Genomic DNA, 23,626 nt, shown 5'->3' on the forward strand with positions numbered 1-23,626 from the left:
AGCCTCAAAGTGTTAAATATTCTCATCCAGGTAAGATAAATGGATTTTGAGGAACATCAACAGGCTCCTGCTTTAGGGGTTTTAATCATCTTAAACCATGGTTGTCAGTGTGATGTATTTTTCCCCCCAATCTGTGCTGGGCAGGTGCATTTTTGGTTTTTCATAACAGCCCTAACAGCTGCTTTGATAGTGACTCTGCGACAATGCACTGGTGAAAATGCAACATGGCTGAGTTGAACAATTTTATTAGTGTTGAAATTATCAGGGACTGCTATTTAATACCCATAAAACAAATTTTCTGTGCCTAATTTGACATAAAAATCCCTTTGCAAATCTTGTATGAATTGGAAAAATCAAATGTAAATGTGTTGTATTCTTTTTGTCTGAACACCTGTCCTTCAGCTCTGAGTAACTTGACTGTTGGCCATACTGGGCCCAGCTGTGATTATACATTTGCTGTGTAAGATGACTCAAACCCCAGTACATAGTGTGGACCCAGTAAGCTTGACTCCTTGGCTGAGCCTAGCATTGGGAAGTTCATCAGTAAGTGGTTAGGAAAAGAGAGGAGGCACTGTGAAGCTGATCAATGCTGTGATGCTGCACGTGCAGATAAGCTCTTTGTGTGGTCTGCACCACCCACCGCAGCCCCCGTCATGGAAGGAAGCACCATAAACTGGAGGCGGTCTTTGGTTCCATCTGTCACGACACACTACCTCAGATCGGAAGGTCACCGGTTCTGATCCTATGGTCTGAAGTTTTCATTGTCAGACATTTTGGAACAAGGCCCTTAACTCCCAGTTGCTCTCTGGCCCTCTTCTCCAAGGTCCAAATTTCAGTGATGGAAAGCCAAGATACACAGCCAGCACTAAAATGTGAGCATGGAATGGGGAGCTGTCTTACTGGATTTTGCTGATCAGCTGGGAATTTGATCGCAAGGCCCAGATGCAGCCTGCAGTCCAGCTGTTGAACACCCCTGTTCTAGGGACTCTCTCCATCCATCCATCCATCCATCCATCCATCAAATGAGACCAATAGGATCAGACTGGGACACAGTTGAGTGGCTCTGGGCTGGGAGATGTACAATTGGGGGTGGCACAACTTTTTCTATGTTTCTTACATATGGGGGAGGGTCATCTAGAAGTAATTTTGGTTAAGTTCAGGGCAAAGTATGTAAGCAGGTGTTTTGAAACCTTATTTACATATTTTGTGTCATTGACAGAGCAGGATCACAAGTCGCTATCTGCTACACGTGCTTTGCATTACACAAAATTAATTCAAAATTCTTCAGACTTCAATCAGATCGTTTGTACTGTGAATGAGATCTGTAGTTGTAACCAAAGAGATTCTCTTTTTAAATAATAAAAAAAAACTGATTCATGTAACAATAAAGCATATAAAGTATTATGGAAGTAAGTTAAAATGTGTTGGAAAACGTAATATATGTTAATCTGATGAGAATAATATTGTAAATGTCTTTCTGAACTGCAATCATTGTTCTCTCTCGCTTTTACTCCAGCCCCCAGTACCGATCACAGTACCTCATAAATGATTTCTATCAGTGATGAAATAAGTGTTCGTGTTTAGGATGAGAGCGAATACAGAAAACGGTTAAGCTCCGAAGCTGCACGACGGGTAACGAAAGGTACATAGGATGCAGGTAATAGGATGCCCAGAAGACCTTCACAACGTTCTGATGACGTTCTGCACTTTCACACCTGTCGTAGCACGCTGATAATAGATATCTGTGTCTCGCTGTATTGCTGCAGAACAGAGCGATGAGCTGCGTCTGACATAACATTTAACAGTAATTCTGCTGAAAGTTTTGAAGAATCGCCCTCCCATTGGAAAATCAGCTTTCGCCGAATTAATAAGAAACGGCCCGGTTGGCCACCAATGGCAACGGGAGGTATACAGCAATGTCCGTCACCACGGATTTAAAGCAACGTGGTGCCGATCGCGGATGTATCGCAGGGCGCATGCCCTGTAAATGCGAAGACAAGGCGTGCGGTCCGGCGTCTCTCGGCCCCCTTCGGCACCTTCGGGTTGCTGGGGTGATGCTTTTGTTTACCCACAGTCACGTGTTTAAATGTGTTTGCTGTTGCGTTTCCCATATGTGAGCGTCAGGACCATGAGCTCTCCGCTGCATCTGCTGGCTAAAAGCAGGAGAGTTCCTCTCCCTGACGTCCAGGGCAACTGGTAAGAAACGTGGCTTGTTTGGAACAATGAAAAATATATATAATCATCTGATGGCTGTGGCGGGGCTGTGATCCAGTGAGTTTTTTCTGCAATAGGAACAGAGAACTGCCTCCGAGAGACAACCACGCACGTAAGCACACAGTCTTACTGTTCATTCACATGACTTTTCAGGAACAATGCAAGAATCCTAGGTGTTTACATGGTTTACACTCTGATTTAGTTGTAATTGCTGTTCTGAACATCAGTGACATGGTGCTGTGTGTGATTTGAGCACGGAGCTGTGACGGCGGGTGGCGTCTCCCCCCCCCAGGGGTACGTCAGCCGGCCCCCGGGGTCACTGGGTTGTCCACGTCGCAGTCAAAGACTACACGGAACGTGAGCGCCAGCAATGGTAATGTTAGATTTTACATTTGAGGTGACTACTGTACAACAGTGGAACCAGAAATTACAGTGTGGATGGGCTGACAGAAAGTCAGCTGGCCGGTTCTGTAACAAAGGGAGCTGAAAATCATTTTACTACATGCTACCTGCCTGACTGGTAGGAATTTTGGGGGATGGTGAGTTCAAACACGTTACTTTATCATGCGGCGGGAGCCTGCCCGCCTCTGCCCGCCTCTGCCCGCCTCTGCCCCCAGGCTCCGGCCTCAGTGACTTGGCACTGATGTCCACCATGATGCAGAAACTGGGCCAACTGGAGCACAAAGTTCGCAGCCAGGCCGTGGAGATCCAGCACAAGGTGACCGGGATATAAAAAATAATGTTTTGGTCTCTGAGCAAAACGCCTGGATGCGCAGTATATCCCCTAATATGTCGAGACTCGGAGTATTTGTCAGTATATCCCCTAATATGTCGAGACTCGGAGTATTTGTCAGTATATCCCCTAATATGTCGAGACTCGGAGTATTTGTCAGTATATCCCCTAATATGTCGAGACTCAGAGAATTTGTCAGTATATCCCCTAATATGTCGAGACTCGGAGAATTTGTCAGTATATCCCCTAATATGTCGAGACTCGGAGTATTTGTCAGTATATTCCCTAATATGTCGAGACTCGGATTATTTGTCTGCCTCTTTCATTCTCTTTCTTTCTTTGCAGAACAAAAAAATATCTGTCCTGGAGGAGAAGCTGAAACTCCTGCAAAGCCCAAAAGGTAGCCCCTGCCACCCATCCCCCCCCACACACACCCACCTCGGGGAGCCGTTGGTACAGAATGCAGTCTGCTCACGTAGCTCGTCCTGTTTGTGGTGCCGCAGAAGAAGCCAGCGAGCCCAATCGAGTGCAGGACCTGGAGAGAACGTGTCTGAGCCTTCAGGAGCAAGTGTGGGAGATGGAGGTGAAAAGGGAGAAGGTTCCCTTATGCTTAAGTTTCACACCGGGGGGGCCTGGGTCCAGCACCCAGAGGTCTGCACCTGTGAGCTTCTAATGTAGCTTCTCTAGAGCCATATTTCCCAACCCAGTCCTTGGGGGCCCCTAGCCGGTCCTCGTTTTTAATCCCTCCCAGTTCCTGGCAAAAACCTGGACTGTCTGGGGGTCTGGACTGGGTAGGGAAACATGGCTTTAGAGAAGCTACATTAAAAACCAGGAGGTCATGAGGTATAGAGGAGAACCCATCATGAGGCTCCTCTGAAATGTGTGTTTAAAGTTCACTGGGCCACGAGGGTCTCATGTTTTAGTTACACCGAATCATCTGATTGGATGAATCAGGTTACAGACGTGCGAAAGTTACATCTGTTTTTTTTATGTAATACACTGACGCTTGTACAAGTGAGAGGTGACAGCAAAGCTTGGAGTCACAATGTGGGATCCAGTATTTACCTGCAGTTTTTGGGGTTAAGGGCTTCCATCAAGGGTCCAGCAGGGATTTGACCCCGCCACCTTCTGACTCCAAACCCACAGAGCAGTTTATACGAAGGTTATCTTTTTAATGATGAAAACCCAAGTTATTTTTAATGCCTCGTTGCAGTATCACTCGCCTGCACACGAGATACACTAAGTGCTAATAGTGTGTGGTCTTCCGCACAGCGCTTCCTGAATGACTATGGCATGATCTGGGTGGGCAGCAGACAGGAGAGAGAGCTGGAAAGCAGAGAGGAAGGCCGAGGAGACTGCCAGGCGGGGCCCTGTGCTGCCTCCATCTGGCGCTCTGGTAGGACTGTGCTATTTCAGTTCTCGGGCAAAGCTCTTTGGCTGAGCTTTGGCTTTTCTAATAAGCCGACCTAGATAAGCGGACCATTTTCCTCAGTAGTAGAATTTTCATGGATTCCTGGATGGATCTCTGCTGGTTGTGTGAACACGAGTTTCGTTTCTGTGCTTTAAAACACCTGCTGAGCGGCTTCCCGGCTCGGTCATCAGAGAAGGGTGAGGTGCTGTTAGCAGTGCTTTGTTATAAAGGCTTGCTGTTTGGCTACCAGGTCCATAACCTGACCGATCTTCTCTAGCAGGCACCACTGTGACCAGGAACTTCTGTGTGAACTTTGACCTGGTCCTCCAGAGCATCCGGGACCTGAACATTCTGGCCGGGGAGGGGGAGTGTCGTGTGGAGGTCACTACGGGGGGGGCGCGTCTGACACGAAAAGCCCTTGTACCCTCGGTCCCCATCACTCTCTATAAAAATGGTATTCTGGTGTTTGAAGGCCCCTTCCGCGCCTTCCAGGAGCCCAGCACGCAGGTACTTCTGATCTTGGACTGCTGCTCTAATTGGACACTATGTATCAGCCATGACGACTAAGACTGACCTGTTAGTTGAGCTATAGAATATCCAGTTTGTAAAAGGGTCAGACTTCCAAAGTTAAAATGAAATGTTAAAGGGTCACATAAATCATATGATTGCTGTGGGGTTGCACGTTGCTATGACGTCACTGACGTTAGACGGTGTTCTTTTCCCTGACCCCCCCCCTCCCACCCCCCGGTATTTAATTTCAGCAGATCGTCATGGACCTGATGGATGGGTATTTCCCGTCTGAAATGCAGGAGAAGTTTCCAGATGGGGTCACCTTTCAGGTTGGTGTGCCTCTCTGTACATTTTTTCCTTATAAGGAATGTGGCCACACAATGCAATGGTGAACCTTGAAAAATATGCCTTTAAACAGATTTTAAAGTCCATCCACAACTTTGTCAGTTGTGTCAGTTGTGTTTTCAGATAGGACATTCAAATGAAAGTCCAGCAAAGATTTGAAACAGTAGGAACGCCTGCAGTAAGACTTGTAGTGCTCTATATAGACATCGGAACACCGGTGTTGCGTAGGTGGTCCTGCCCAATACCAGTCTGTCTGTACATTAGCATGTACCAACATGCTAATGCTGTTTCCACGTTATTTAGCATTTCCATTCGCTGAGCAAGAAGAGAACTCGGATCGCTAAGTGTATATGTGATGTCTGCAGGTGACTGACAGGCGTGAGGAGGTCTTCAAAGGGAAGCCCAGGCAGACGGGGTTCCCGGGGACGGGGTACTCTGTGGGCGGGGCTACAGCAGCCACTGGTGACGGCACTGGTCAAGACCCAGAGAGAGCCGAGCTGCACACAGCGTGTCACATGACAGGTCCGCAGTCCGCTGTTCTTCCTCCTCTCCGGAGGATTAGTGCACATGTGTGTCTCTCCACAGCTGCAGACTAGCATGGTACATATGAGCAAATCAGAATATTACCTTAGCAAGGTTTAGGCAGTAAAGGTTCCCATATTTTAACTATACTGCCCGCTAGCTGCCCTGTCAGGGAAACTGCAGCTTGGAAGTGTGACCTCATATGAACCACACACCTAAGCAGGAAACAGCCAGAGACGAGGGTCTGCGGCTCTGCTCCTGTCTCTAGGTGGTACAGCAGCTGACGGCAGCGGGCAGACAGAACGGTTTCTCAGGAGGCTGCCGAGGAAGGTGGTGAAGGCGGGCAAAGTGATAGACGTCCGGGACACTGTCCGGTCCGGCCTGCAGGTGAGACGAAGGTCTCAGAACGTTGCTGTGAATTCAGCATCAATGTACCTGTTCTCTAAGATCTTGATGGATGGAGTCCCATCTAAACATCCAACGGAGCTGAAGGAGCAGGGTCTGTCCTCCATACTCACAAACGTTGTCACATGACCCACAGGCCTCGTCGGTCCGCCCTGAGGTGACCGTCATAGATACGCCCACTCTGCAGGATTTAAAAACCCGGTAGGATCCCCCCCACACCTGAATGCTGCTTTACCTTTGTGTGAATAATTATTCATGCATTAACTGGCTTCATTTGGAATGGGCCGGAATAAGGCAACAGGCACTATCAGTGCCAAAGGAGGACTTTCGCACTCATACCTGCGAATATCCCATTAACTTAGCCGAACCCCACAGGTCAGTCGCCCCCGGCGATGTCACGTCCCTGCGTGTCCGCTCCGAGGACGGAGACCATACCTTTCTCCTCAAGATGCTATGTTCTGACACTATTGGCCAGCTGCGTTGCTACCTGGACATGCACAGGTGAGCAGACTGGCATGACCCAAACAAAGACCCATTTCATGGCTGTTATATCCAATAAGAGGCAAGACTGTTCTCTGCATCTGACATATGTGCAAAAAGAAAAATTAAAGGATGAGGATTTAGTAATTTCATTTGACCACAAGGTGGCAGTAGATACACAGTAGTAAACAGCTGACAGAATCTCAGATCCCATAATAAACTGTAAACACATCCAGTGAGCCTTGCAGTATAGTTCTTAATGTTGACACATTTTTCAGATTTTGAATTACATACATACGCCTAACCCTCCAGTTAGTCACTCTTCATAAGAGGTGGTTATCATGCACGTCAGTACCATAAGGCAGTGACAGGGGGGACACTGCATGCTGTGAGCCTTTGAGTGTGCAGCTGCGCTCTCTCCATCCTCCTCTTGCTGTCCCCTAACAGAGGGCTACGCTGCACATCGTATGACATCATAAGTGCCTTCCCGCTGCGTCGCCATGACGATAACGACCAAACGCTCCTCAGCTGTGGCCTAACGCCCAACGCCGTCCTGCTGCTAAGGATCCAGCCGCAGCCAGTGATGCCCAGACCCTCCGCCATCAAGGAATCTCACGGCAAGTTTAGGGTTAATGGTGACGTCGCACTTTAAAAAGGAAATTTTTACTTTTTAAATCGCACCACGCATTTCTGTTTTTGAGTACCGGAAACTTTGCTGTCAGCCTGCATTTGTTCAGGGTTTTATTCCACTACAAATGATGAATAATAAATGGTCTTTAAATCCGACGAGGTGCATGTGATGTTCTGGGCCAGAACGTAGACGTGGTGATGCGAGTGATTCAGGAAAAGGACAGCATGGCTTTTCCTTCACCCCACACCCATACTGCCTTCTGCAAAGGCTGTGCACCATCTCTCCTGTGCCATTTGTGCTTGTTTTAACCTGTATCTGAGCTCATACCGCTGCATACCCGAGTACAAAGGGGTGTGGCCAACAGCTGGAAGCTTTGCTGCAGTGTGACCATGACAGGCCCTTTTTTAAAGGTCATCTCACTGAGCATTATAATTGGTAATAAAGGCTGTGGAGAGCCTTGCAGTGCGTGCAGACCCATCCAGTGTTAGAGTGAGTCCTGTGACCTCAATTCACTTCACATCTGCTCTGTCAGACTGAGTGTGAGTCTGGCCAAAAACAACCCCTGTGGGTGGCTGCTGGAACGTGGGAGACAGATGTGGGACCTGAGCGATTAGGAAAACGCCCTGACACTGGTGTGTATATGAGAGACAGCTGTGGCATATGTTACCAGCAGCCGGCATGACCAGGGAAGGCATCACCCGGAGTGCTGATCCAAAGACTCAAAACCCAGCACGGGCAATCCCAGGTGCTGAACGTGACTCACATCAAGCCCAGGCTGCACTGAAGCTCCATGATGGACAAGCTGCTGGTAGACAGACCATCCATAAGAGTGACGCGCACGCAGGCCCATCCATAAGAGTGACGCGCACGCAGACCCATCCATAAGAGTGACGCGCACGCAGGCCCATCCATAAGAGTGACGCGCACGCAGGCCCATCCATAAGAGTGACGCGCACGCAGGCCCATCCATGAGTGACGCGCACGCAGGCCCATCCATAAGAGTGACGCGCACGCAGGCCCATCCATAAGAGTGACGCGCACGCAGGCCCATCCATAAGAGTGACGCGCACGCAGGCCCATCCATAAGAGTGACGCGCACGCAGGCCCATCCATGAGTGACGCGCACGCAGGCCCATCCATAAGAGTGACGCGCACGCAGGCCCATCCATAAGAGTGACGCGCACGCAGGCCCATCCATAAGAGTGACGCGCACGCAGGCCCATCCATAAGAGTGACGCGCACGCAGGCCCATCCATAAGAGTGACGCACACGCAGACCCATCCATAAGAGTGACGCGCACGCAGACCCATCCATAAGAGTGACGCGCACGCAGACCCATCCATAAGAGTGACGCGCACACAGGCTTATCAAACACCGTAACTGTAAATGAATCCATATAACCAGGACAGAGGGAGACTCTGGCTCTGTTACCCATGTTACATTTCAAATATTTTTATTAGACAAAATCCACTGCGAAGCAGGACTCTGAAAAGCCCATTAACAATATTTTTCCAATACAGCGTGGAACGTTTTGGGCGAAGGGAACCAAACTTTGTTCAGGGTCAAACAGCTGCAGCCAAGAAGAGGAGGAGCTGCCTTCACAGATGTCATTGGCACTAAGTCATACAGCAGAAAGGCTGCTTCCTGCCTGGTTCATATGGGTAGATCAGGCTCCCACTGAATTTATGAATAAGGACCATAAATGCAAACTAACGCCACCCCCACCTGATGGGATTCACTGCATAGCGGCAAAAAGTCCAGTAGAACTGTTTGCTCGCCAAAACAGCTTGGGGGATGGGATGCTATGTCTCCTCAAAATGCAGCGGATTGTCCTTCTGGAGAAGCACAGCAACCCTAAGCTCCACCATTAAGTGCTGAAAAGGTCCGCAATTTCAATGCTGCTTTGGAAAAATCGGAGGACTGTAATCTCCAAGGAATGAAAAGTACAATGGTAGCAGTATTATTTTCCTGTTAATTTGGCTTTTGACTTCCTCTTTGTAAACCAAAAATAGGTCAACTTGTGGTCCATGTTCTTCTATCTATCATACATCTAGCTTTTAAGTCAACCAATAATTACAGCTTAAGACATATTAGTAGAAAATTAAGACATTTAAACATTTGTTAAGGACCACAGACGATAACAAGGGTGGGGAAATGGTTACTGATTTGGGGTCAATTCCACTTATCGGCGCGTCCTTGATTTAACTGCGAACATGGTGTGTGTGTGTGTGTGCTTGGTTGGTGTTTTTTGGCATTTGTCCTAGCAAGGAGAAACAGGGCGTCTTCATGCCATCTTCAGGAAGTCCCCCACTGTGTCTGCCTCCACTGCCTCTGAAAACATCTTGTAGTCCTGAGAGAACAGCACACATGCACCTCATTAGTAACAGGGCATCTGAAGACCACAGACTCCTTGAACTCTTCCTTTCTCCTGATTTAAGTAGTTCTCTGCAACCATCAAAATTTCAATGACAAATGGCATTCAAAGTATCTGGATAACATTCATCTTAAATAAAGGTAAAATCAGTCTTGGCAACATCCTGAGTGCCAGAGGACGCCCCCCCCAGGTCCTCACCCCGCAGTACTGGTCACCATTGAAGATCTGGGGGGGCACGGCAGTAGGGTTCCCCGCCTTGCTCCTCATCTCCTCCCGCACCTCGTTACCCACAGAGATGTCGACCAGCTCGTAGGGGATGCTCTTGCTTTCCAGGATGCGCATCACCTCTGCCTGCTGGGATTTCACCTGTGGAGGGGGGGGGCACTAAATGATCACGGCCGTCTTCGGTACTTGCCACCAGAGTGGGTTTCTGGCCTCGTCCCCCCCACTCCCCTTTGAAACAGCACATGTCCCCAGCCGGGCCTATTCAAACCACCTGGATTATTTTTGTCCAAACAAATATGGCGTCATTTGAAATCTTTCTTGATCCCTGTCTGGTAAACATGTGCCAACATAAAAAATAAAGTGGAAGTGCACTTATTGAAGTTTCAGTTAACCTTTCAATATTCAATATACTGCTCAGAGCATGCAAGCAAGCGACAGGCAGCTAGATGCAGCCGCAGCAGGTCGCAGCAATGCATGGTGCATTGGCGTCACTCCACGTGCTTTAACTTAAACACTCATGTCCTCGTGTAGCCAGATTCCCTTCATGTGACCTTGCCTTTGGTCACCGTGAGCTTCACAGAGATGACGATCCTCTACTCAGCTCCCAATTTACCGAGTGAGTAAACAGACAGGACCCCAGACAGGACCCCCGCCGTCTTCTCCTCAGGCCCGCCCTTCCACCACAAACGGAACTCTCGCCTAAGGCGGAGATCTCTTTATCAGATTATTTACACCTTCATCAGCAAGCTTCAGGGATAAACTGCAGAGCACTACACCCATCATGGCTTCTCCAACAGGACCTGGCTTTTCGTCCTGTTCCAGAGAAGCTCGCGGTTTACCGTTTTTAACCCACCTATCAACGCAGCCTGAACCCTAAGGTTCAACTGGTACACATCCAGCGGGACAGTGGGACTCGCCTGTCCCGTAAGTGAACATGCTGCTCCAGTCCCAGCTTCCAGCAGTGAGACCGAGCTGAGCAACAGCATCCAGTTTTCTAGCTGGACATCAATGACCTCACCAGCCTCGTTTACTCAGAACCTGGTGCAATTCTGACACACTGGAATTGCAGTGAGTATAGTGATTTCCCAAATTAAAAGGATAAAAAAAAAACTTTCCGAAGAAGTCACTATAAAAACAGCTGCAGGGAATCTTTTCCCCAAATATACTGTCACTGTAGTTATTTTAGATGGCATACAGACTTTTTTGCATACATTATTTTTGCATCCATCAACTTTTATATTTCAGATAAACAGACGGATGTTTAATGATACGTGTCCGGACGCGTACTGCTGGCATGATGACAAATGCGAAGAAAGAAACGTACAGATTACCAGCAGTCACGGGGGGACTTGAACGGAAGAGATATACCGAGACAGACCGTATGAACTTGTGAAATGAAGCCTGTGCGGACCGGACTTAAAGGCACAAGGCCTGGGTGTGAGAGCAGAGTCAGTCGGACGACACCGAGACTCAGCCTGTTTGCAGCGGCCTTATGTTGAAATCGCGGCTTCATAACAGTCCATCAAAACGCAATTAATGATGGGGGGGGGGACTGACAAGGCGCGGCGCTGGGGACTCGCATCGCTCCTATTGCGGAACCCAAAGGGGAAGTGAAAGTACCTGACGTGCGCCGTACCCCACCCAAATGAAAAGTATATTAAAAGGTGGTTGCGTGGGTCCAGAACCGGATCAGAATGTGAATAAAAGTGGACCCCCCCCCCCACCTCAAAAAAACAAACAAACACACACACACACACATAGAGACAGACAGAGACGCACTGAGACGCCAAGCTTCCGCCCCTCAGCTGCCCATCGTATCCTGGACTTTTCCTTAATCACGTTCATGGCGCAAAAACACATTGTGCACAAAACAGACGCCAAATAATTAGCCATCGCGCACCCCGGGACACCCCGCTGCATCACCCGCTGCCGACGCCCCGCACACGGGCTGCGCAGCCAGCTGACGGGAAGCTGGGTGTGTCCGAGCCCGTTATTTCTGCACAGTTCAAAACGCACTTAGCAAGTAGTGAAATTGCTCGAGACTCGGTTCCAGGAGGCGTCGGCCTAGCTTCGCCGGGCCCCGGCCCCTTACCTCCCGGGATGCAGTGACGGTGGTGTAATACAGCTTGACGCCCATCGTAGCCACCGAACCTTTGTTCCAGTGCCGCTCGCTGCCCTCCGCTACCCGTCCGGCCTCTGCCGCAAACTCCACTCACCACGTGATTCTAAGGGACCAATGGCAACGTCGCGCTGTTTCCCTTAAAGGCACAGTATCCGCATGACACGCCTCCTCTCTGCTTATCTGGTGTGACGTAAAAGACAACGGCGCCTGTCTGCCATTCTACAGGCGGTTTCCCTACCCTTAGATAAAAGAGATTAAGCAGTAATTAAGTAACCACGGACTGCTGCTTTTACTGCAAAACTGATAGTTTTTCGAAATCGTGACCACAACTTATTAATTTAGGCAACAGGTTTGGATAGCAAGGCGGAGTTACACGGACTGTAACCATCTAATGAACTTTATCCTACAGAATAAACTAGTTTAGTTAAATCTGACAGAATCCAAGAAAGATTTAATGGCTATGTTTCACGCATTAAGAGAAAATCATTTGAAAAACAACCTTTATTTTTAAAGTGCAAATACAACTGATGACTAAAAAGGTACATTTTCCTGTACATTTCTTAATTGTGCAAAAATGTAAGAAAGGCTGGTTTGGCCGATTTCTAATTACTCATAGTAGAGATGCTGATACAATACGGTGTAAAGACCTCGGGCGTTAAAATGATTTTATATATTGCAGGTTAAACCTCTCTCACACACAAAAACTATTTTAGTTTCAGTAGACAATGAAAAAAATAAAGTTTTCAAAAGCAGGTAAGAAATATTCCCATCTTTCCTGGCTGGAAGAAACACTGAAGATGAAACAAGTTATTCCTGCAGTTATGACTCAACGGACAGAAAACGGCATCTGAGACTTCAGGTGAAACCCTGTGCTGACCGTATTACAGCGGAGGGAATTCTCTGTTAGGCCAAACAAAGGCGGAGGCTCCAGCAGAGCGAGAATGCTTCCCAGACAGGCTGAGGCAAGCAGGAAGCACAGCCAGAGAAATGGGAGCATCCAGGCAACGTGGTGCAAGCAGCCTGAAGCGCGGCGGCCAGCCACAGGCAGCGAGCCACTCCCACAACAGGAAATGAAAGTGAGAACTGCGCCCATTCAGGCCCCCGATAACCTCAGAATCGCAAACGCGAATGTCAGCCTTTGAAATCTGCTTGAGAAACAAGGGGGTGGACATTCTCAACATGCTAACACATTAGCACGCATTTCCCCCCCACCCAAACAAACAGCCTGGTAAAAAAAAGGGGCAGGTGGTCTATCCTCAGCCGCAGTCCTGACGGTCACCCTTCCACACCCCCAGACAGCTTCATAGAGCCGAGCTGCCAATTCACAGGACGCTACGGACAGTTCGCGTCACCCGCTGGGGGTTCGGCTCGTCTTTCCGCAAACCTCCCCCCCATGATATATGCCCTGATACTGGAAGTGAACACCTCCTACAGTAAATGTCCGTGATTCACAGTGGAGAAGAGTATAATGTGCTATTTACTGTAAATATGTCATAGGCTTCAAACCCAACTTGAGCACACATTTAGCCATGGAAGCAAACGGAGAAGGCGTCCGCTGACTCGCCAAATTCCCTGTCCATGCCAGCGTAACGTCACATTAATAATGAATATTGAATAATGAACCCAGATAGAATGGTAATGACATCCAAGCATCCAAACGTTCAACAGTCCGCTTCCAGTCTGTAAACTGTAAACACATGCAAACAGAGTTAATGAGGTAGAGCAAGCAGACCTTTAGTAATGCTGACCGGGGTATATCACGGCATCAGAGAGCAATGAAATGCGGAGAAATTAAAAGGAACGGAAGCTGGTGCAGACTGCAGCAGAAGAGAACCGCTCTGACCATGCAGCATTGTTACTGATGCGGGTACGGAGCGCGTGTTTCAGCAACGTGACACCGGCAAATGGGGACCGCAGAAGGACTCAAGGTCACAATGGCTCAAACTCTAAAGACAAGCTGGAAAAACTGCAGAGGACCTGCGTAATGAAACACTGTACTGCTGTGGTAGTTTAACTTTATAACAGGCAGCGGAAATAATAGTGAGCGTAGTGTAGAACAAGCCTGTATCAGAGCTCAAAAAGCCGTCCCACCATTACAGCCCAGTGATAAAAGGCAATACCATCTACACCGTAGGGCACACGGATAATATATATATATTCAGTTGATTGTCAACCACAACAAATGACTCCCCCACGAGAACAGGTGGATCATTCCAGATGCTGACCTCTCCCCCGCACCTTCAGGACAGTAGGCACTTGCTGTTGTACGCTGGCACTTCCAAAGGTGGGAATCCATGTTTTCCCAGGGGGCACTTAACACCAGAATGAAAGCTGGTGCCTGAAAGTTCCAAAGGCTGCTTCTTTAGGAAGACAAACTCTGCAAGGTGGGGCTGGTAGGGCTGGTGCTGGTCTTCAGCAGGGTGACAGAGCCATGAGTCCAAAGTCCCTCCACCAAGCCTCATCCCGGTAGCCCGGCCCCCGCCCGACCAGCAGACGCGCCTGCGCTACTGTGTGATGCAGTTGTCGCCCATGTCTTGGGCGTAGCGGTCAGAGATGGCCGTGCGCAGCTCCTCCACGTCATGTCGCAGCAGCTGCACCTCCGCCAGCTTCCTGCCCAAGGCCTCTGGTGTGCCCCACTCCTCTGCGTCCTCAGCTCCAGGCTGAGTGGCTGGGGGGGGAGACACTGCATTAGCATTCAAGACAGGCTTTGACTGCTAGCGAGTGTCCCTTGAGCTGCATACTGAGAGGGTCACCAGCAGCCTATCTACTGCACCACCACCTGCTCTGTAACAGCCTGTCCAATGGGACAAGTGCTGCAAAGCAATAAGACTGAATCACGCATGTAAAAATATACATTTGTGTAAGTGGGGGAAAAAGCCGCAAGCGCATAAATAACCCACAATAACATCCTACTTACGGGTGACTCCGAGCAGCAGGGAAAGGTTGGGGTCTCGGCCCTGAGCGCGATGCGTTAGCACGCTGCAGAGCGAGCGCAGGTCCCCCAGACACGCCTTCATCTCTGCGTGGAGATGCCGTGCCTGCTCTGCCCCTACCCCTGCCCCCAGCGCCCCGCCGTCTGTCTCCGCTTTGCAGAGGCGCTCCTGCAGGGTCAGGGTCTGCTCCACAAGCTCCTGGTTCTGTCCTGACAACTGAAACACAGGAGGCTTCCCAGTCACATGACCATCCATCATATGACTACTTGTCTATGAATTAACATGGAGCAGCCAGTCCATCAGTCCCTCACAGCTACTGCTGAGCATGTTTAGGTTTAGAAACTCCATGGAACTTTCGGATACGGTACTTTTTCACATTAATGAATGAAACAGACCCTACATTTTACCAGAACATCACTAAGAACTCATAACCCGAAAGGCACAGTTATTAATCGGTGTTAAAGGGGGCTTGGCTGGCTGGCTGACCTCCTTCATGGCACTGCGTTGCTGAAGCAAGCTCCTCTCCTTGACACAGAGCTCCTCCCTCAGCGCCTGGCTGGCGCCTTCCTCCTGAAGCAGCTGTTTCTCCAGCGTCTATAACAAGTGTACAGAAAAGGAATGAATCACGTTGCGAGACACAAGTCATGAGGCTCCCGCACTGAGGCACCCAGACACCCACCTGTATCTGTGATCCCAGTTGCTCAATCACCCGCCTCTCCTTGTCGACAACCTTCGGAAAACAGAGCAGTCAATAGGCCGTGTCAGAGCTGAGCATCTTACTGCTGACTTTCTGTACATTTACTAAAGAGGACGCACGAAACCCAAGAGGTACCGACACTGCCCAGGTGAGCACGTTCACTGCAGTGACCCTCTGATGATGCCACAGCGACAGACCCAGACACTGGAGCGGGCCGGAACACAGCTGTACCTTCTGGAGCCTCTGGACCTCTTCCCTCAAGGCCTCATTCTCATCCCGCAGCTTCGCCACGTCCAGAGTGGGCAGCCGGACTCCATCCTCCAGGCCTTCACGGACTCGCTCCTGCAGGCTGATGGCAAGAGGCCCAAGATAGCACTCCTCCTGATCTCCCCAGGGCAAGGGGCATACCCCATGGAGGCAAAGCCCTCCCAAGGCCGGTACCAGCAACATTAAAAAAAAAGCATACATTTGCATGCAAAGGAAAATTCCAGTGCTTAGCAGACAGATTCCGCTCCCCGCTGTGACTCAGCATCCCAGCACAGACATTAGTCAGGGGGACATGATAGACGCAGCCACACTGCATGGAATGGAGGGCCTGCCTCTACAAGTGTATCACATGCTTAATTTTGCAAATATACACTATGCAGCTCTGCCTGGGGGAGGGGAGGCATGTCTTAAACAGATGGCAAGAACATACATGTTGGGGGGGGGGTACCTGGTGACGGTGGTGAGCAGCTCCTTCTCCCGCTGTCTCTGCTCCTCCAGCTGCCTCCCCTTGTCCCGTACAGCCCCCTGCGCCTCCTCCAGAGCCGCCTGCAGCTGAGCCACCGCCTCTTGCAGCTGCTTAGCCTTTTCCTGCGCATCCTCAAGCTGTGATATGCAGATGGACGGGCGCAAGCACACACACACACACACACACACACACACACACACACACACACACACACACACACACACACACACACACACACACACACACACACACACACACACACACACACACACACACACACACACACACACACACACACACACACACACACACACACACACACACACACACTGAGCATTTTGCAGACAGCTGGAGGCTGGGCTTCTGAATTTTGGGCATTTTGATCTCCCATGCAAGTGTCACATGATGAACATCTCTTGCCGCATGATAGCTCAAACCTCCCCCCCACTGGCTCTATCAGCTCCTACCTGCTTGCTCTGGGCCTTGTAGTCCTCCAGGGTGGGCAGGTCGGCCAGGTAGCGCTCCAGTGTCTCCACGCGCTGCTGCCTCTCCCTGCTCACTTCGCATTCCTTTTGACATTTCTTCTTCAGGCTGTTGATGTGTTTGTCACGACTGCGGATCTATGGTTTGGAAACGATGGAGAAGACAAACTAAAGGAGGAGGACAGCAAGAGCAAAAACAGCAGCCATGGTTAATACTTCTCTCCAAGGCTGGCTTTGTGCCTGAACCTGACTTCTTACTCTGGACATGAACTACAGTTCCCATGCTCACCCTCTCTTCCTGTTTCTTCTTCTCCTCTGCATGCTTATGGGTGGTGTCACGCAGCGTGTCCCCCAGCTTGCGGGCCTCCGCCTCAGCCGCCGCCAAACGCCTCTCACTTGCGGCAACCTCCTTGGTTTGGGCATCGCTGCGCTCAGCAAACTGAGCCCGCAAAAAGGCATTCTCCCGCTGGGCTTCCTGCGGGCACCATGGCGTGGACGGGAGAGATGAGGACCCGTAACAGCCACACCCAGTGAACATCCACATGCGCGCCTGTGTCTGCGACTCCCTCACCTGCAGCCTCAGCAGACAGACGTCGGTATACGGGGCACCGCGTCCCAGCACGGCCCCGTGAACCTGCAGCTCACTCTCACGCAGTCGCTGCTCCAGCTGCACCATCTGCTGCTTCTGCCTGCGCAGCCAGGATTACAGTTAGCATGCTGTGGCATCTCAGCTTCACCGCCAACAAACTGCTGCTACACTGCGCACTGCTTGACATCAAGGTGCTAAATTTGTTACAGAACTGAAGTAGTCTCAGCGAGATCTTAGGAGCCTTGATCTGGAGGCAAACAAAAACGTCACCAATGTAAGAGTTTCCTGAATTCCAGCACACACGACCTGTGTGATTATTTAAGCTGCCATGTAAGCATCAGTCACCTCTCAATGATCAGTTCCTTCTCCCTCAGCAGGCCCTCGTTAACTTTGGCGACAGCGTCCCATGTGTGCAAGCTGGACGGGTACAGAGGGGGGAGCTGCCCCGAGCCGGCAGCCAGCAGCTGGAGGGAAGCACAGGGGTGTCGGCAGAGTGACATTATGTCCGTCCCCCCCCCCCCCCAAGGTGAATGAGCTCTACTCACCTTCATCTGCTCCACCTCCAAGCGCAGGCTCTCCAGCTGCTGCCAACCGCTTCCACTGCAGGGTCGCTCACGTGAAGCCTCATAGTCCTGGGCTACTGTCTCTGGGAGTCTCTGGGGGGCGCCATGTAGTACAGGTCTGGCCTCTGGTAACAGCCTGTACGCCGACCCAGCACCTGACCCCGCATCGGGACTTCCACTCAGGCCGGTCATTTGCAACCGGTAACGTGGGTCAGGGCAGAAGCTGCCCAGCAGCGCTGACTGGTTTAGCGTGGGCTCCACAGTGGGCGCTGCAAAGCCCTGGCCGTCATCCAGGCACGAGCGCTCAACAGCAGGGGGCAGCAGCGAGTGGTCCAGGCCGTTCACCAGGCTCCGGTACCGGCTCAGGCAGTCTGTCGCCATGGCAGCCCGCACCTGCTCTTCCAGATTGGGAGAGGACACTGACTTTGGGAGGGGTGAGGACTTGGTGCTGGAGGAGCTGGACTCCCGAGATGTGGAGGATGCAGTGGCTGAGCCTGGCTGGGGCTTGGGAGCCCCCCCGCTGGCCGTAGACGGCATGACATGGGCCGTGGGAATGGGAACCTGACTGCGGATGGGCTGGAAGGAGGGGCTGCCACTGGAGCTGCAGAAATCTGGAAGGGCATGGAAAGGGTGACCAGCCTGCTACAATGGCGGCATGCCCGCTGTTCATAATTCATACAGTACACTGAGTGGAGCAATTAAATACTATATACAGGGTCCAGAAAGGTTAATTCCAATGAACTTCAACATAATATCACAATCCCAAAGACCCAATGATAAGGTCAGGCCTGCGCATGAGAGAGGCGAGATAGAATCCTGAAGTCACCGTCATCTGTAGCAACAACCATAAGGCCCTAGATAAGAGGCTGGCAAACAAATATACAACATGGGGCTGCCAGGACCCCCCTGCCTGTGATCTGTAAATAGACGCTTCCGTTAAGTCAGAAAGCTGCAGAAGGCCGTCCTCTATCCACAAAACAAGAACGGAGAGGTTAAGAATCTACAACTGCGACAAAGGGACTTTATTCACTCTTTCATGTTTCAAGTTTTTTCTTTTAAGCTGTGCAATTAAGACCATCAGTCTGATGTTCTGCCACTGCACAATCCAGCCTCTGGTAAAATAAAGGGTTTATTGTTTTGTGTAGGACATCATAACTGTAAGAGAGGTAACAATAAAAGCTACAAATAAAACCCTTCAACTTATGTGTTCAGGATGTCTGGCCTCAGTTAAGACAGACAACTGAGTGAAACAGACTACCAAACAAGGCAACACAGATGTAAACAAATGAACAAGCAATAATGCACAGGCTACCAAGACAAAAACAGCTGAAGATGACCCACGAAGCACGTCAAAAAAAGTGCAGATGTCATAGGACAGATCAGGCATAATGGAAAACAGAATGAACAGGTGACTGAACGACTTGGACCCAGCCAGGGGACCCTCTCACCTAGTCTGAGCAGGCTCAGAGAAGCTCAGCCAAAACATTTTTACCCCCAAGCCAGCGCTGGCCTCCAAGGCGTCGCATGCTAAGGCAAGAGCCCTCCGGCATCTCCTAGCAGCTTGGTCCAAAGTCAGCCAAACAACAGTCGGCCTGAATTCCAAAAGCCAAGGAAACAGCCTGGTTTGACACGCAGGTACAATCCCCTCTCCCCTGGTCTGCTTGTCAATACAGCAATCCACTCTGTTCTGTGTGTGTGTATTTATAGAGCACTCTCAGGTTTCCGAATGCCTTGATCCACACAGGCCTCTTATTTAAAGGTCCCCCACTCCAGGTTTCATCTTGTCAAACATTTTGAGAAGGGACACAAAAGTAAAGCCACATCAGGACATGAAGTCCCCAAACTGCAAAACACACATTAAACTTGTGAGCTGAAAGCCAACAGGAATCAGAGAAGAGAGAGGAGGCAGACTGCTGCTCTCAGCTACAGAAACTCAACCCAGGACCTTGAGTCTTTTACAACACAGAGAATAGATTTAGCAACTGGAAAATGGACAGAGGTGCGTGCGCTGACTGAACTCTACGGGAAACACTGCAAACTGCCCAGGGGAACCTGATAAAAGATCAGCAGAACTGACCCAATCACAAGCAGCCCTTCCCTCTTGCTCTTTGGGAGTACATGTATGAAACTGTAGCTATGTAATCTTCAAGTATAATAAGAAAAAATGCATACTGAATACTGTTATAAGAACTGATTCCGATGAAGACATTCCTGCTACAGGCATATGACTGAGGAAAAAAAAGCCTTATTTTTAAAGTTTGTTTTGTGAATTAAGGTCTGCAGCACAGAAGTGATACGACCACTTCTCCAATATCGCTGGTCCATCACAGAAGCCACACCCATTTCTCAGACTCCTCCCTCATCGCTGTCTGGCCCAGATGGAACCCGTGATCCTAAACCAGACTGGCTAATCTTCGTGTGTGTGAAATACAAAATGGAGAACCAAGGGAAGAGTGTTATTGCTGCTTTCTGAAGTCCAAGACGCCACAGCAATAAAGCCGGTTAACGAGGATGAAACTGCTGGGGGTATTCTTGGACAGGAATATAATCCCACTCTCTAAATCTCTAGGGTGCCTGGAAACAGAACAACCTCCCCCTGTTTATAAATATCCTGCAGTGTTACTTGGTCTTTTAGCATCACTAGTAACATTATTACTAGTACTAGTACTAGTATTTATGACCATTACATAAAAACACTTAAAGCACTTAGCTAAGCCTTGCTGAGGTTGTTTTACACAGTAGTTAGCCAACACACAAGAGCCAAAGTATATAGCGGTTAGCTGAGAGCCCCTAACCGGACACACAGAAGTCACAGTACACAACTGTTAGCTGGTTGTTCCCACCCACACACAAAAAGAGAACAGTTCTGTTGCAAGGAGATCCAGGTTGAAGACTCAGTGCGTAATGGTACCCTAACGCCCTGCACTTACCTTCCATGCTGTCAGATGGAGTGGTACCCAGCCCAGTATCTCCACTGTCAGCAGCGCTGGGCTGCCGGCCAAACCGGCTGTGGACCTTGTCTGACACGGCCGGAGTCTGCCACTCCATTTCAGGGAATCCAGCACGACTGTCTGAGGGCAGCAAATACAAAAACACTGAACACAAGCAGGGGCATGGTGACATTCACAAACTGCTCTCATACGCACACTTGCATACATGCACGCACACCCATGTTGCATCATTCCTCAGAACTCTATACTGGACACCATACTTAAGTGGCTTTACCTGACAGTTTAGCCTGCTGACAACGCCAGTCCTGGTATAGCTGTGAACTGGTCATGTGACACACAAGAGACAGCTGTGGAAGATAAAACAGCCAGTGACTAAACCGTAGAGAATCCTGGAACACCCTTACGCAAACAAAAGCTCTTTAAAAAAAACGCTGGTAAATATCTGCCCCTAATAAATCACATCACAACAGCCACATAAAAAATGCACAAAAAGCAAATCCGATTCTTCCGTCATTTCCCATTCATTCTTCTAGCTTAGGGGTACCCAACATTTTGATGTCTGGGCACTGGTTTACATCGTACCAACATTTTTAGTTAGTGTAGTGTACATAGTGTTATTTCTTATTTTGTGTGTATGTGGATGGGTGAATGCAAGGCAAAAACCGTAAAGCGCTTTGAGTGCTCGTAGGAGTAGAAAATGCGCTATATGAATGCAGTCCGTTTACCATTTATATTTATTCTGATATTTTAGAATTGCACCATTTACTTGAATGCCAGATACAAGACCGGCACAGTATTCTCCAGTCTGTCTAGTTTTCCATGACCCTCTCACTTATAGTCAATAAATAAAGTGTTAAATCAATACAATTATAAAGAATTTGCCAAGACAGCTGACACACGGTAACTTTTCATAGAACAACAAAGCTGCCTTGAGGGGAAAAAAATTACAGATAAGCACACAAAAAAGGGTTAGGGTTAGTGAGATCATGTACTGATGATTGAGATCTTCTCAGCTTCCCGGAAAATGACTAAGAGCGAACATTCCATTTACAGCCACTGTTACGGGGAGGCCTAGCCAACATAGAGGTTAGCTATTTTACAGCAGCAAGTTACTGGATGCTGTCCCTCATTTGCTCCGAGTAGATTACAGACAGCTGCTCTCAGATTAGCAGAGACAGTGAAAATGTTAAAGCAGCACAGCTAACAGGAGAAAGACCTCATCCAGGGCTCATGCCTGACCACTTTTATCTCTGAAAGATCACCTTCTGCACTCGACTATGAATGTTTCATCATGTTTAATCATCACCGACTCCTCTTGTGTTTTGGTGGCCGTGACAACAACCGGCGAGCTGCAAGTAAAAACCTGGAAAAGGCTGAGACAGGCCTGAAGCCACCTACACCCAGAGATATTACATGATCTCCAGCAGCATGCCATAGGTGGAAATTCGGTGAGGAATTTAAAGAGTCTGGACACGTTTCTCTTCAGCCCTGAGCCAACACCTTGTTTTCTGAGACGTCTGTGCCAAGGCCAAAAAAAATAAGGCCATCAAAATAAAGGGAGCAGCATTTCCAGCAGAATGAGGCTCCAGAGACATTTGGTGATGCCTGCTAGTCAAACCAGCAGGAAACCAGGGAAAAGGTTTCAGAACAATACACCAAACCATGAATACTCTCTCTGCAGGAGGAATCTGCTTCCAAAAATGTTTAAAAGGACCGGCAAAAACTGGAAAAGACGTTTTAATTAAATGCTTTGAGGTATATTATTTCAGAAATTGTACTAATGAAGTGAAAACAACGTAATGCTGCTGGACGTGGTCTAGGGGATTCAGGAGGTTACTCTGGAGTACTATCCAAACCAAGTGATGCTCTATTTTCAATTAAACACTCGAATCCTGTCCCCAACCAGACTTTCACGGTCAGCTGTCTGTCTTCACCGACAATAAGACGTTTACAAGTCATGAGAGCAAACTTCAATTCCATTAAAATGCAGAAATACAGCTAGCCGGTGGGCTAAATTAGCCTCGTTGTCATGGAAACGTAAGCTCAACGGTCACCAGGACTCATCTAACGTTATTATTAAATCCATATACATACATGTGCTAATGGGTAACCCGTTAGAAACTTAGCTAACTAACGGCATCTTGTCTGAAACTCACTTTGTCTGTCCTCTGGTAAGAGTACAGCCAGTCAGCTAACTAGCTAAAGCCACCGCCGCTACACGAGACTAACAGCTAAGTCCAACAACTCTAAGCCAAACCCAAGCCTGACGACGCTGATTACGGCGATGAGGTTTAAACTTAAAACACGTCGACTTAAGTGGTGCACAACTGTAGACATGTCAACCCTGTAGCAAGTCAGCGTCTCGCAGAATACCCTTTTGCAAGTTTTTTTAAGTTACAGTCAGAAACCAAAAGGTTCCCCCAAAAAAGAACTGAATCCTACCTTTTCATAAAACAAGAAACAATATAAAGTTGTTATAATATCCACATAAGAAACGTAAACAACTTTGCTAAGCGAATAAGTTACACACGTTTTCCAAGTACTTTTTGTCGGGCTAACCGTTAAAAATACATCCTACCCATTATTTATTACTATAGGCCGGTAGAAGTGTCAATCACACCGCCTTCATACTACTTCACCGCGGATTGGACAGAACAGTTGTCGTACCCGAAATTTGACTTGTTTTCATGCATCTTATTGGTTGGC

General features: G+C 49.0%; 3 protein-coding genes across 10 annotated transcripts; 1 reads left to right on the top strand and 2 right to left on the bottom strand.

The window, feature by feature from the left end:
- Positions 1-1,933: 1,933 nt before the first annotated feature.
- LOC125727485 (UBX domain-containing protein 11-like) lies at positions 1,934-8,036 on the top strand. Of its 5 annotated transcripts, none has more exons than XM_049004251.1 (14): positions 1,934-2,196; positions 2,292-2,326; positions 2,507-2,587; positions 2,832-2,932; positions 3,293-3,347; positions 3,451-3,530; positions 4,220-4,343; positions 4,636-4,865; positions 5,123-5,197; positions 5,579-5,735; positions 6,004-6,122; positions 6,277-6,341; positions 6,516-6,641; positions 7,068-8,036. In XM_049004251.1, exons 1-14 carry the CDS (start codon positions 2,087-2,089, stop codon positions 7,270-7,272), a joined length of 1,563 nt encoding a protein of 520 aa, XP_048860208.1. In that variant the 5' UTR covers positions 1,934-2,086; the 3' UTR covers positions 7,273-8,036. The 5 variants fall into 5 exon arrangements, with proteins under 5 accessions (XP_048860208.1, XP_048860207.1, XP_048860206.1 ...); XM_049004250.1 differs by having other exon boundaries at positions 1,940-2,196; positions 4,639-4,865; positions 5,120-5,197; XM_049004249.1 differs by having other exon boundaries at positions 1,941-2,196; positions 5,120-5,197.
- Positions 8,037-8,687: 651 nt separating this feature from the next.
- Positions 8,688-12,099, bottom strand: LOC125727464 (SH3 domain-binding glutamic acid-rich-like protein 3). Its single transcript, XM_049004183.1, has 3 exons — positions 11,943-12,099; positions 9,824-9,991; positions 8,688-9,601 (listed from the first exon to the last, which is right to left on the bottom strand). The coding sequence occupies exons 1-3, from the start codon at positions 11,985-11,987 to the stop codon at positions 9,536-9,538; spliced, it is 279 nt and encodes a 92-aa protein (XP_048860140.1). The 5' UTR covers positions 11,988-12,099; the 3' UTR covers positions 8,688-9,535.
- Positions 12,100-12,455: 356 nt separating this feature from the next.
- Positions 12,456-23,511, bottom strand: LOC125727463 (centrosomal protein of 85 kDa-like). Of its 4 annotated transcripts, none has more exons than XM_049004179.1 (14): positions 23,363-23,511; positions 21,195-21,267; positions 20,900-21,040; positions 17,952-18,580; positions 17,752-17,870; positions 17,389-17,506; positions 17,107-17,292; positions 16,803-16,955; positions 16,318-16,472; positions 15,834-15,951; positions 15,585-15,635; positions 15,392-15,499; positions 14,890-15,121; positions 12,456-14,640 (listed from the first exon to the last, which is right to left on the bottom strand). In XM_049004179.1, the coding sequence occupies exons 2-14, from the start codon at positions 21,247-21,249 to the stop codon at positions 14,477-14,479; spliced, it is 2,229 nt and encodes a 742-aa protein (XP_048860136.1). In that variant the 5' UTR covers positions 21,250-21,267; positions 23,363-23,511; the 3' UTR covers positions 12,456-14,476. The 4 variants fall into 4 exon arrangements, with proteins under 4 accessions (XP_048860136.1, XP_048860137.1, XP_048860138.1 ...); XM_049004180.1 differs by having other exon boundaries at positions 23,451-23,469; XM_049004181.1 differs by lacking the exon at positions 23,363-23,511 and adding an exon at positions 22,183-23,347.
- Between the last annotated feature and the right edge of the window lie 115 nt (positions 23,512-23,626).

This window comes from Brienomyrus brachyistius, unplaced genomic scaffold (genome assembly GCF_023856365.1).
Source record: "Brienomyrus brachyistius isolate T26 unplaced genomic scaffold, BBRACH_0.4 scaffold98, whole genome shotgun sequence".
Lineage (NCBI taxonomy): Eukaryota > Metazoa > Chordata > Actinopteri > Osteoglossiformes > Mormyridae > Brienomyrus > Brienomyrus brachyistius.

What these genes read in the sequence shown, in the direction of transcription:
- LOC125727464 (XM_049004183.1), bottom strand. Translation starts at nt 11,987, where the DNA reads ATGGGCGTCAAGCTGTATTACACCACCGTCACTGCATCCCGGGAG. An exon ending in CCGTCACTGCATCCCGGGAG is followed by an intron (nt 9,992 to 11,942) that starts GTAAGGGGCCGG and finishes CCCCCTCCACAG; the next exon opens with GTGAAATCCCAGCAGGCAGA. An exon ending in ATGGTGACCAGTACTGCGGG is followed by an intron (nt 9,602 to 9,823) that starts GTGAGGACCTGG and finishes CTGTTCTCTCAG; the next exon opens with GACTACAAGATGTTTTCAGA.
- LOC125727463 (XM_049004179.1), bottom strand. Translation starts at nt 21,249, where the DNA reads ATGACCAGTTCACAGCTATACCAGGACTGGCGTTGTCAGCAGGCTAAA. An exon ending in TCCATCTGACAGCATGGAAG is followed by an intron (nt 18,581 to 20,899) that starts GTAAGTGCAGGG and finishes ATGCCCTTCCAG; the next exon opens with ATTTCTGCAGCTCCAGTGGC. An exon ending in AACGCAGTGCCATGAAGGAG is followed by an intron (nt 15,122 to 15,391) that starts GTCAGCCAGCCA and finishes CCTGTGTTTCAG; the next exon opens with TTGTCAGGACAGAACCAGGA.
- LOC125727485 (XM_049004249.1), top strand. Translation starts at nt 2,087, where the DNA reads ATGTGTTTGCTGTTGCGTTTCCCATATGTGAGCGTCAGGACCATGAGC. An exon ending in TGCCTCCATCTGGCGCTCTG is followed by an intron (nt 4,344 to 4,635) that starts GTAGGACTGTGC and finishes GATCTTCTCTAG; the next exon opens with CAGGCACCACTGTGACCAGG. An exon ending in TCCAGGAGCCCAGCACGCAG is followed by an intron (nt 4,866 to 5,119) that starts GTACTTCTGATC and finishes ATTTAATTTCAG; the next exon opens with CAGATCGTCATGGACCTGAT.